General features: G+C 37.6%; 1 protein-coding gene across 1 annotated transcript in view; it reads right to left on the bottom strand.

Moving 5' to 3' along the window:
• Positions 1-5,454: 5,454 nt before the first annotated feature.
• Positions 5,455-13,570, bottom strand: part of PSMD14 (proteasome 26S subunit, non-ATPase 14) — a 102,615-nt gene continuing 94,499 nt past the window's right edge. The window contains exons 11-12 of the mRNA XM_056110205.1: positions 8,300-8,362; positions 5,455-5,866 (exon numbers count right to left, since the gene is read on the bottom strand). Of these exons, the coding sequence (XP_055966180.1) occupies positions 5,768-5,866; positions 8,300-8,362 (162 nt within the window). The 3' untranslated portion in view covers positions 5,455-5,767. The remainder of the gene's footprint in view (positions 5,867-8,299; positions 8,363-13,570) is intronic.

Raw genomic sequence — 13,570 nt, 5'->3', positions numbered from 1 at the left:
GGCCAATTGACACTATGCAGCAATCAGAAAAGGCTCACTTTTGATCTCGCTGCTTGTGCAGCCGATGAAACGGCTCCTGCCATTGGTTAACTGCTGACAGTAATTTAATTAGATAGACATTAATTAGGATAATCACCTGGCTCCTGGTCGCGATGATCATGGCAAATTGAAGGGGATGATTTTATTGTTGGCTTGGGGGATGGGGAATGTGTGTTGGTTTTACGTGAGCACTGTTGTGTCACCTTTAAGCTTTGTGACCACTGCTTTAGGAAGATTCAAAGATGTGCAATTTACTAAACATTTTCCTACCTTCCCCCCCACCCCCCACCTCCCTCCTTTGGAGCTGAGGGGCGGAGGAGGGAATTCAATGATGCTAGGAGACTTTTCGGATCTGAATGAGCCAAATATTCAGTTGAATGTAACGATTTCAAGTGCAAAGTATACAAAGCGCGAGCCGGTGGCCTCTTCTCGCCCTGTAAAAGTTCCAGAGTCTGTCTTTTCCAGTTAATACAGAAAAACACAACACCTGAGCCAGTCCTTTGTGAACAGGTCCTGCGTGTCCTCCACAACCCCCCTCCCACTCCCACCAGAAAAAAAATGCACACCTTTTAGACCACATAAATAAACAAATTACTGAGGCTGAGAGTCACAGCATGAAAGTGAATGGGTGGAAAGGCATATGGGGGCAAAACACAGTAACTCACCCACCCATCCACCCACCTCAGCAAGGTTCGGTTTCTTGGTTGAGCACAGAAACAGTGACAATCTATGATCTCCTTTTTAAGTTTTGAAATAATCATAAGTTGTCAGGCTAGAGTGCCTTAATGTATTTCCAGTGAGGGTTACTAGGTCTTTACTAAATATTTTATCAGTGAGCCTGGCTGCAGATTATCAGAAGAGCATCTAACTGGGGTAGGCGCTGTGCATCCTAGCATCCCACTGCACTTCCTTCTCTCTGAGGTACTGGCTTGGCGACAGGTTCAAAAAGCCTCCCCAGGAAGAGAGGACTGAGTCCTCAGGCACATTGGGTTAGTGAAATGCAGTGATCTCGGGAGACAGAGTGGAAGTGGTGTCAACGCAGTAATCTCTACTTAAGACTTTCGTGTATGGGGTGTGTGTGTGTGTGTGTGTGTGTGTGTGTGTGTGTGTGTGTGTGTTTATGTGTGTGTGTGTGTGTGTGTGTTCTATATAATCTGGAGAGGTGAAAAAGAATCCATGCCAGTAATTTTAAAAAGAGGGAAATTCTAAGGGGGAACAGGAAAAAAAATCAATTGAAGGATGTTGGCACAAATAAGTAGCACGAGGTCCAAAGCGACCCCAGGCGCAGGAAAAGAGATCTCCCTATACTGACTCGAGAGAGAAGCCCTCAGACTAGATTAGAAGACCACGAACCTTAAAGGCTTTATCCATTCTAAATTGCTTCTCATGGCCCGACAAACGCCAGCCTGCCCTCCTGCGGCTTCCCTGGAACGCGGAGCGGGGCGCGGGAAGGAGAGAGAGCGCAGCGCGAGAGCCAGCCGGCGGACAGGCAGGCGGACTCAGCTCGGGGACACTGCTGTGGCGGCCGTGGGGAAAGGCCACCCTCACACACACCCAATGTCGGTGCCGCTCGCTCCGACCCAGGCCAACGACCCGGCTCTGACTTGTATAAGGTCTCGGGGCGGCACACGAAGTCTTCCTGGCACCCTGGCGAGCCCGAGAGGTAGCCGCGGCTCGGGAGACAGGGAGCGCTGGGTGAGCCATGTCTGGCACAGACCCCAGGGGCATACCCTACCAGCGTCGAGGTTGGGCCTGGCACCTCTGCCCAGGGGAGCCGATGCCTTGAGAGGTCGCGTCTGCCCTCCTAGGGCCAGGCAACTCCTAATGAAAAACTGCGCAGGGAACACTAGGTGGGTCCTCGGGTGATTGGACCTACGCCTCAGCGGGCGCGTATTTAGAGCTCTGCCTTGGTGGGCTAAGCGGTCCGCGCTGAGCCAGAGAGAGCTGCACCTCGGAGCTAGACTGGGCGCCCCAGTCGCAGAGGGTACCAGCTATGACCCCCAGCAAGGCGCTGAAAGTACCGTGCGGCCCTGGGCTGGGCAGGCTGGACAGACCAGGCGGGCGGGCCTGATGTCCCATACTTAAGCCTAAGAATTTTAGGGAAAGAAAAACTATGCCTCCCTGGTCCGTTTTTCCTTTCGAAAGCAGATCAGTTTCTGGTAAAGTAACTCATTAAGGATCAGGTCCTTAGCCTGAGGGGAGTGGACAATAGGTAGTTATTACTTTGACACTTAGATTTTCTGGCCTTTAGGAGAAATTCTCCTGCAGGCTTTTGCTCCGTTTGGGATATGTTTTCTCTGCTCATTAACTTCTTTGTGCCTCAGTGCCTTTCCAATGTTTCCTGGATTGTCTTCATCCTTCCAAGATGGTACAATGACCCTTGAATATGCTGTAAAGCAAAAAGTAGAAATTTCTCCTAGGCTCTTTTTGAGACTTGTTATTCCCAGAGGCCTGAAGTGGCTTATAAAAACTGAAAATGTTTTAAAATTAAACTTAACATTAAATTCATAAAATGTGAGTATTGAATGAAAAGGAACAGATTATATTTCTCTTGGAGATTTTTAAGGAAGTGGGCCGAGATAAATGAACACTCACTTTCGATGATTAGTACTCAATACTCTGATTCCTTACATAGACAAGGAAGACTCAGAACTTCTTCATGCTTGAAAAGAAAAACAGAGTCTCCCGCAGGATCAACACACCACCTATAGAGCCACACTTTTGTTGAGGGGCTTTCTCAAACTGTAAGGTGCATATGAACCATGCAAGGATTCCTGATTGTGATTCAGGTCTGGAGTGGGTCCTAGATTCTATATAATGAGCTCCCAAAAGACCCAAAATACTCCTGGTTCAGGCAGATCACACTGAAAGGTAAGGCTGGAGCTTGCGATAATCACTAGTGTAAGTAGAAAGCAGGGATATGTCACTATACTAGAAGCATGAAAAGTAGTGTTGCTTTAATGTAGGAAGGTAGATAGGTAAAGATACAAAGTGCAAGGGTGTGTAAGGGTGTGTGTGTGCACACACACAGCATGCACATGAGCACAGACACAAGTCCTTTCAAAATCCAATGGTCTGTGTCATCAGGCTGCTGGTATGGTAATATAGCCAAACACCTATGATAAGCTTTCTCTCAGGGGTCTAACCAAACCCAAAAAGAGGGGGGGCTAAAGAGGCAGTACAGAGGTAGGGAACTTGCCTTGTACATGGTAGATCCGGGCTTTGGTTCCTGTCACCCCATATGGTCCCCTTTCAGGAGTGGTTAAGAGCTGAACCAGGAGTTAAGCCCTGAGCACCTCTAGGTGTACCTCCCCTGCCTTCCCCCACAAAAAACTAAAGAAAAGTTGGGTTTGCTAGCCCCACACTCCTACTTGGCAGTCTCAAGTCCTGGGGATCAAACCCAGGGTATCACACATTCAAGTTAAATGCTCTACTGCTGAGCTACATCCCTGGTCCAAAAAATAGTTTTTACTAGGAAAGATTTTGATACTTTGAAAAAACACAATAGCTCTAAATAAACCAAGTGGGAAAAAGTGGGAGTCCAATATGGTAGGACAATCAAGAACAAAAGGCAGGTACTGGGGCTGGAGTGATAGCACAGCGGGTAGGGCGTTTGCCTTGCATGTGGCCAACCTGGGTTCTATTCCCAGTATCCCATATGGTCCCCCAAGCACCAACAGGAGTAATTCCTGAGTGCAGAACCAGGAGTAATCCCTAAGCATTGCTGGGTGTGACCCAAAAAGAAAAAAAAAAAAAAGGAAGGTACTGCATTAAGCCTTCTCAGTAACTGAACACAGTACATATTTTCAAGAGACCGAGGAGGGAAAAATGCAATTTCAGGGCCAGAGATAAGACAGCATATAAAACGCTTGCCTTGTCTGAGGCCAACCTTTCTTTAATCCCTGGCACCACATATGGTCCCCTGAGCACAGAACCAGGAGTAATCTCTGAGTGCTAGTCGGTAGCTTAAAACCAAAACCAAAACCAAACCAAGTTATTCTCAATCTGAAGATTGAGAACAGCTCTAGGATTCTTGCGCTCATTTAAGAATATGTATGGAAAAATAATTCACTGATTTAACAAAGAATACCTGTCAAAACAGAATCATGCATCCAAAAAATTGGCCTGCAGAGTGGTTTAAATTAGGTTATAGGAAAACTTGTTTCCTTTTTATCTTAGTCAAAAATGATTAGCTAATAAAACCCTAACAATTAATGCATGCAAGTCTATATAAAATAAACTATTATACTCAAAAGAAGAAAACATGGGACTTGAAGTCTCAAAACGCTTGATGCCATAAAAAACAAAAACAAAATTAAATAAAGATGGAAATATACTGGGAATTAACCACTTCCACTTTTTTAGTTTCTTACTTGGTTACTAGAACGCAGAATCATTCAGATAAGACAATAAGGTTTACTAAATTAACTTTGAGAGGTTAAATCTAAATTTTCAATCCACAGTTAAAACCCTTCTTTAAAATGTTTTTCCATATTTCTAGTGTTCCTGACCGACACGACACAGTGATCTAGTGCTTGAGCCCACCAGAACCATGCCTACCAGTAATGGGATGAGGGGGAGGGATGCAGTACTGGAAATCGAACTCAAGATCTAGTGCAGACCCTGGATGCACTCCAGGTCTCTGGGGTAGTTCCTTAGAGTCAAATATTTATTTTTTCAGAAAATGGGGCTCTTATAATTTTAGGAAAAAGAGAACAATATAGTAACTAAGCTATTGCATGTTCATGATATTAAACTCACAGAGACTGCTTTTTTCATTTTATTTTGAATACATTAGGTTTCTTCTATGACTGTCATAGCAAAAGTCTAGAATTTGCACCAGACAATTCCTAAACAATCTGAACATTGCTAGTAGAATGTACTTAAAAGATTCAGGATCAGTGAGATAGAAGAGATGGTAAGATGCTTGCCTTGCACACAGGCCCACCCAGGTTCGATCCCCAGCATCCCATATGGTCTCCTGAGCACTGCCAGGAGTGATTCCTAAGTGTAGAGCCAGGAGTAACCCCTGAGTGTCATCACGTATAGCCCAAAATTAAACAAAAAACAAAAATCCAAAAAGTCTCCATTAAAACTCTTAAAAAACAACAACAAACAAATCCTGAATATATATATTAAGATACTGAGCACATAATACTACCTTGTGAATAGACAACTTTAATAAAATTTGTCAAGACTTTTCCTAGATTCTTCCACTAATGAGGTAACTATAACGGTTAATTATTTTACATTTGGAAAGTTCTGATACTATGCTGATGTTTTTTACATACTATAAGATCATAAAATGCAAAAGGAAGCACTAAGCTACCAGAACCTAGAATGTGAGATTTTTTAGAATACTGTCAAATGTTACTCTATCAGTTCCACCCAGTACCAAAAAGATCTCAGAAGACATAGATTGTAAATGTATTTTATTTTGTAGACAACAATCAAAATATATGTTACTGATTTTTTCAAATATTAAATGGGATCTTAACAAAACTTGCCCGCTTTGATGTATTCTTATACAACTTTGGAATCTGTAAAGTCTCTGACTAAAGAAACAGAAGTAATTGCACAACTGAGACTGAAGGTGTTATAGGGCTGCAAATGATGCCAGATGTCTTACATTTAACCAAACACACCTTCAGAGGTCCCTCGATTTTGAGCATTAGGAACAACAGAGGAATATACACTGAAAGTATCACTAATAACTTTTTGCATTGCTTTATTTAAATACGACAGTATCCAACATAGCTGCTAAACACTGGACAATATTTGAAGTCATAAGCACATCCACATGTTCCTCCAAATGACGTTTGGGGTCCTAAAAGAAAGAAGGAGAAAATAAAGAACCATATTACTGGTAGACAAATTACTTAGGTTTTTCAGTAGCTGATGAAAGAGAGCCAGACATAAATTTTTATGTATGTCTTTAGCTTTCCAATATATTATTGCCATTCTTAAGATTTCAAAATCTCTGAAGTTAAAGAGTTAATAAAATAATCATGCACTGAGATTTACATAATCAAAATGACTGTACCAAAAAATTATAAATAACAAGGAATTCTTTATAGCCCATAATCATCGAATTTAAAAAATAATGTAATTATAAGCCTAAGTATGAATAAGCCACTCATATATTTTGAATATCTGAGGGATCAATTAACTTAAAGCAAATAAATAAGAATTTACTGTGCACTGTTGTAACCATCTTACCTAAACTATATTTAAAAAAAATTTCAATGGAATTTGTATTAATTCCGCTATTAACATTAACTCCTGTAAAATTTTATTATTTAGAAATAATGTTTCAGTAATTTTAGAAATATTTTCACATCAAGTCATTGTGAACATTTTAAATAGTTTGGATAAATTCTAAAATATTAAGAATATTGCATACAGTATTTTGAAAAAAATATCAAATATATAGGTAGAATTCTTAAACTTTCACTGTAGCAAAAGAAATTAAACGAAAATACTTAATTTGTAAATAAAGCTGAGGTAAATCAAGTATTCCAGCCAAATCAAAGGATTTGAAATACTTTCAATTAATGTCTTTTTAAAATACAGTATAAGAAAATGTCCAAATCCAAATATTAAATCAGTATTAGAAAATATCCCAGATTCTTAACTTGAAACAAATCTTCATCACTTGAATTTATTTCTTGGTGTTCTGGAAGTTGTTTTTTCTAAACTACAATTTCAACATACTTGATTTCTTTAAACAACCCAGAGACACAACATGCTACAAAAATTTCAAGTAATCAGACCATATTTTTAAATTCTCTTTATTTAAAAAATAAGCTTTAAGGCACTTTAGGTGACAGAGACTAAGAAGATTGGCAGGATAAAAAGATATTGGTTTGCCTCCATTATAGACAGTTTTGTTTTTTACCAAGTAGTAGGCCAAACCAGTAAAATGCTTTATTTTAAAAAATGATTCTGATGGATGTTTAATATTGCCAATTATGTATTAAGTTTTATTTACAGTCATACCTTTTATTTGCTGTTAAATAAAATTTATATCAGGAAACTATGGTCTCAGAAAATGTTTTATTAAAATGTTAGTGAATTCTATAAACAAGAGAAAATTGGCGATCTAGTATGTATTAGCCTAAAATAAGTAATGAGAAGACAACAAGGGCAAGTTTATCACACAGAATGAGAGAATAAGACAGTCAATTTTGGTTTTAGAGAGTTCTTGTTGATTTTAAATAACATTCAGAATATAAGAAATGTATGATTTTATCAATTATGATAACTAAGTCAGAACTTTGCCCTTACTACTCTGTTGGAGTAATTGATTTGTAGTGAACTGGTAATATACTTCCCTCAGTTATCTATCTATATTACTTCTTGTGGCAGCTGGGTGATTCTTAGAGATTTCCCATCCAAGAATGGTCCTGGCCCAAACCTACATAGCTTGTGAGATGTGATGGGATCAGAGCATATGGTAGGATGGCTGAAAGCAAAGACAGCTTAGTGTCTTGCATCTGAAATATCAAGATTCTGCCAACATCAGCAATATGATAACCATGTTCCATGAAATGAAAAAAAAATGTAATCAACATTCTTTAAAAACAGTCTAATTAATCTGTAGATTCTTTTAATTGGATAGTGTGTTCCCCCATCTTCAGAAAATAGGAACTAAAATATATATTTTATCTCAGAGAAGTGAAGAGCAAGTATTTAAAACCCTTTGCTCTTCATTCAATAAAACCCAAGAGTTCTGAGCTTTAGCTTTCTCAGAATATTAGTTATATGCTTTAGCTTATATATTCATAAACTATGAACTTTTAAAATTAGCCTTTATACATGAAATACGTCTACCACTCTATTAACTTTATTGATATTACTGCAAGTAAAATTACTGGAAAACATCTCAGGATACCAGTTTCATAATTTATTTCTAGTGAAATACTTTTATGAGAGAGTTTTCACTGATTTACTTCTGTATAGATGGCAAAGAGAATTTGACATCAAATAACCCAGTGGCCCAGGCTACAGAGATAATACAGGGGGTTAAGGAATCTGCCTTGCGCTCCGGTTTCAATCCCTGGCACTACATACGGTTTGCTGAGGGATGATCCTTCAGCACAAATAATTCAGTGACCTTTAACATTAGCATCATATTTACATGGCAGATGAAAAATATCGAGTGAACAGAAGAAAAATTCATAAGCCCAGATCAAGTTTTAACTATCCAAGAGCAAGTTATTATGCAATGGTATAATCTAGTACTGTACGTATGCCTCACCTGCTTGCCAACATTCTTTATTGCCAGCTGTTCAGGTGTCATCTTATCTTCTTCTTCTACAGCCTGTAAATGAAACACAAAGGACAGTTTCAAATCTACATTTACTTTCCTCACTGCAGAAAAATCAACAAATAGTGATCATAATATTCATTCATAGAACACTTCATTCCATGAAGAATTTTTTGAACAAAAAGCAACTCTTCTCATCTTCAAATGACCTCAAGGGTAATAACAATGAAAAAAGAGGGTACAAATGATTATTGTCACTATCATTCTGAAAACAGACTTATGAAATATGTAAAAGTTACTGAAAAGAAATCAAACTGATTCAGATGTAGTGTCAATTATTCAGAAAATGTTTCTGAATTCTCTGAGGGACAGCTAAACTAGAGAACAGAAGTGGCCACTTCTGTTTGGTCTTTTTTCCAAGGTCTTGTCCTATTTTCAATACAGTTCTCCAACTTCTTAGTCTTTTTTCCTGTGAAACCAACTTCTGATTACTCAGTATTTACTTAAGAACTGGTAGCAGTTAAGATCAAATAGTTACTGGCTTTCAAGTATTCTTTTTGGTTTTGGTTTTCAGGCAACATACGGCAGCATTCAGAAGCTATCTGGGCTCAATGATGAGGGTTGTTCCTGGTGGTGCTTTGGTGGACCATGTGGTGGAGGGGAATTGAATCTAGGCCTCCCATATGCAAAGCAGATGCGCAAGCACAATGAGCTATCTTGCTGGCCCCAATCTTTACTACTTATTGATAAATCATATAACTTTCTCCCCTAATAACATCATATGGGGCCAGAGAGACAGAGTACAAAGATTAAAGCCCTTGCTTTGCATGTAGTCAATCCTGATTAAAACCACTGCACTCTATATGGACCCCTGAGCATCCAACTGGATGTAAAATAAAAACACAAAATAAAATACAATAAAATGTAACCAGGTAATTTAAATTTCTAAAAGTAACGCATGTACTCAGAAAAAATTATTTCACAATAATTTTCACAATAATGCTTTCGTAATCATGGAGAATAATTTAGAATTTTCAACATAAAAAATTACTTGAGTTAAAAGCAAAATCAAAAGTAACCTAAAACATTATACAAAAACCAGTATCTTACTGACTTAGCTACAAATTCTTACACGCACAATTATAAATTTTTCTAGCAGTTAATTCTGAAATATGTACAAAAGATTAGTTTACCAATATTCGCCTCTCCTGATAATTACACCATCATAAGAATCAGAGAATTTGGGGCCAGAGTGATGAGCCATGTTTGAGTCCTGACATCCCAAATGGTCCCTTAAGCTCTGTCTGGAGTGATCCCTGAGCAAAGAGCCAGGAGTAACAAGAATCACCCAGGTGTGGCTCAAATATGGGAAGAGAGAGGAGGAAATCAGAGGATTTATTGAAAAATTAAAAAACAGCCTTCTTTGCAGTGCTCTCGGTTTTAAGTTCAGGGATCACTCCTGATAGCTCAGGGAACCATATGTGGTACAGGGGATCAAACTCAGGGCAGCTGTGTAAAAGGTGCCTTATCCACACTTTAGATTTGTCCATGTCTGGGAGTGGGGTGGGTGTGGAGGAGTCTACCATACCCTACAGTTTGGATTTATTAGTGCCTGAAGTGAGAATTCTGCATCAGGTAAAAATCATAACATCTGATAAATGGACAACGAAGAGAATATAAGGATCATCACCAAGATTAAGAAATACCACACCACCACATCACTTACCACAAAGACGGTTACAAAATGAGTGAGATGGCTGAGACAGAAATCAGAAAACCAAAATCCCACTGAGGGTTAGATTTGGATACTCTAAACTTAATAATCTCACAGCTGCCAAATTTCTTCATGTGTGAACAATGAACACGTAGGAAATGCAATCATCAGACATTTCCCATAAACTAGGAAGTTTGGCTGCATTTCACACCTTCTTAATAGTTTTGTAAACAGAGAACTTGAAAATGAGCAAAGATGGCAAGTGTCTAATTTTATAAATGGACAAACTATCTAGAGAATTTTCCCAGTAGAACCTGCTTAAAGAGAAAAGATGGCATTTTATTGACTGATTTATTAGAGGATACTTATCTATTTCACATCATTACAAAATAAATTTGATTCAAAAACTGAAAGGAGGAAAAATAAGGTAATAGAACTACAAATCTAGAATTCCCTAGACACAGAATATGTTGATTTTCAGAATCAGATGCCACTCCTCTTATTTTCAGTTGGTTAAAAAAGTATTTACTAGAAGTGAAATTGCTTCTCACAATCTCAATGTTTTACATACATAAAAACACTGAAAAAATTTGTTTTTGTAAGTTAAATTTACAAATTACAACACCAAACACTATCGACTTAAAGTTTATTTGATTAGTGGAAGAATTTAAATAAGCATGTACCTATATTCATTCAGTGTTAGCTGATTTCAGCACATGCCAACAATGGGAGCTCATAGTATTAGAAGGAAATAAGAGTTTCGTGAAACTTGGCTCAAGATACAAATCTAAGTATAAAAGTTATTAAGTATTGAAATATGAATATATATGCAAATATGAATGATGCCAGGAAAGCAAAGAAGCAAGTCAAGGTCAACAAGCACTGATCTTATTTGAAAGCTTAAATGGAATATAATAAGCTTTAATTCAAAAATTTAAAAATCTTTTACATCATTTAACCACTTTACCAATTAGTTTTTTTTTCATTTCCAATAATTAAAAGAGAGTTCACAAACTCTTTGAGAAGTGCAGATGGTAAAAAGTACTCCCAGCCATAGAAGCCATCTGGAAAATGAGGAGCAGCTGTAGATTTAGGCATATACTAAGGTTGCAAACCCCCATGACAAAAGAGTAAGTACATCTTTTATATTCTTAGGCCAGTTCAGACCAGATCATCATATCAAACCCATAAATATTTTCTCCATCTATGTTACCTATGTCACATGTACCACCTGGACAAGACCAGGTTGTCTTCATTCATAGTTCTAATCTGGCTAGTTACCAGGAAAAATTAGGAAATGGTAGAGGCAGAAACAAACAAAATTCAGGCACAGGCAGTGTCCTCACTAGGGAACTTCTGTGTTTATGGCAACTTCTGTGATTTGGCGTCAAATTTTGCTTCTGCATTCATGCTCTTCGGTTTACTCAACCAACAAAAAAAGCACTGAAAATGTTTGTGGCTATTCGCACTAGAAACGTTTTTAACAGTTTATCAACATAGACCCCCAGATGGCTATCCCATCGTGCATGCTCTGCACAGTTTTAAGAAATTCTTGGAATTTGGTCTGCTATGTTGTCATAATCCCTTCATAAACACCCCTCCAACTTAAAGTAAGTTTTTACCAACCCATTAACTTCAATCTCTTTTTTCAGGTAACAGTGAAACTTCTCAAATGAAAAACCTGTTATTTAAATATTATCATTTTATTTACCCTTTAATAAACATAGATTGGTACCTTGGCACTTTGTTAATACTCCTGAATGTCCACAAGGCAAATTCCAAAGGACTCAGTTTTCTTGAACTTCCTGAACACCTTTAAACTACTCAAATACATGTTTTCTATTCTTATCTTTTTTACCCCTGCTTTCAAGGCATCGCCAAATTTCTTATTCTACTGTATATTTCTCTGAGCACTTTCATGTTAGTTCACTCTATAACATGGCATATAACATCATCTCATGCTCCCATTTAAGCTTAAGCTTTCTATAAACAGTTGTATGTTTGAAACTTAATGTCTGAAAAACTATTTATAAATCTCATGATTCTGTGTTTTACTTCTTTACTCAATTTATTTAAGGTTAGTAATTATGGGGGAAGAGAGGTTAAAGAAACAGCTTTTATACTTAGAAAAGTAAAATGAACAAACATGAAGCAACTGAGAAATATCTGAGAAAGAGTAATAGGTGTAAGGGGATTGGAGAAATAGTACAGTGTGTGTGAGTTTGCCTTATATGTGGCTGACCTAGGTTCAATCCCTGGCACTCCATATGGTCCCATGAGTCCCCCCAGGAGTGATCCTTGAGCATAGAGCCAGAAGTAAGTCCTGAGCACAGTTGGGTGTAATCCCCAAACAAACAAAAACAAACAAAAAGATTAATACGTGTAAGTGTGGAGAATAATAAAACTGCTTTTACTATAATCATCAGTAATTAAACCTTGACATACTACTTCAAAATATTAATTTGTAAATTCTTTAAAGCATCTTATAAGGACTTCATCTAATTTTGACTTGTAAAGAATAGACACAATTTCCTTTAGGGTGTGACCATACAGTGATTTTATAAATTCTTCTGTGAAAGAAATGTTATCTCTCCTTTTGGAATAACTTGTAAAACTCCACTATAGACTATGTATATCTCATCATTTTACATGTTCAGTAACCACTATTAAATATTCACTGAATAAGGATGTGTCTGCTTGTCAAGAAACTCATATTTGAGTTTTATGTTCCTTTAAATTCTCAAATTATAATGCAGTACAAAATAAACCAAGTGTGCACAAAGATGGGAACACAGAAGGCCAATGAGCAATGGCATTATTAAATAATCTTATCTCTGCAGAAAAGGTGATATTCGTAATAACCTAGGAAGTCATTACTTTTTAATGACAAAAAAGAAAAGTCAAATTCAAGACTAAGTGCTCTGAACAATACAGATTCTTAATATCTTATAGAGAATCCATACATAGTAAAAATGTAGTTATTGAAGCAGAAAGAGAAAATAAAGATATAGTGCAGTAGGTATTATGTACATACATCTGAAAGTATTATTAGAAACAGTAATTCAGCATGTTGAGATGTTCAAATTTCTATGAGCTTACTAACTGCCTACTCAATATATATCTTTTATCCCCCTATGTCAAATAATCCTGACTTATTTTTAGAGGCAACAATGCTCTAAGACAAAATTATAAGGTCTTTCTACAATTATAAGGTCTTTCTCAAAACAAAGTATGTCCACTTAAGTTCTTCCAGTGAGATATAATTAGAGGTCATGGGTGGTCTTGTGGAAAAGATGCCAGAAAGGAGCTGATCCTTCCTTTTTTCCTCCCCTATTTTCCAGAATTCTATTGGGCTGGTTAAAGCTACAGCAATCAGTGAGAAACATGAGGGGTTGGGATCTGAAAGTCAATACAAGGAAAGTAAAGCAAGAGAGAGGACTTTTGATCCATATAAAACTTTACAATTTTATACTGGTCTTAATTGCAACAGGCATATATTTAAAGCTACTGTTTAAGCCATTGTTACTTTGAGCTAACACAATCTTAGA

Source organism: Sorex fumeus, unplaced genomic scaffold (assembly GCF_029834395.1).
Source record: "Sorex fumeus unplaced genomic scaffold, SorFum_2.1 ptg000009l, whole genome shotgun sequence".
In the NCBI taxonomy this organism is placed as follows: domain Eukaryota; kingdom Metazoa; phylum Chordata; class Mammalia; order Eulipotyphla; family Soricidae; genus Sorex; species Sorex fumeus.
This window is presented reverse-complemented; position numbering and strand designations above follow the sequence as displayed.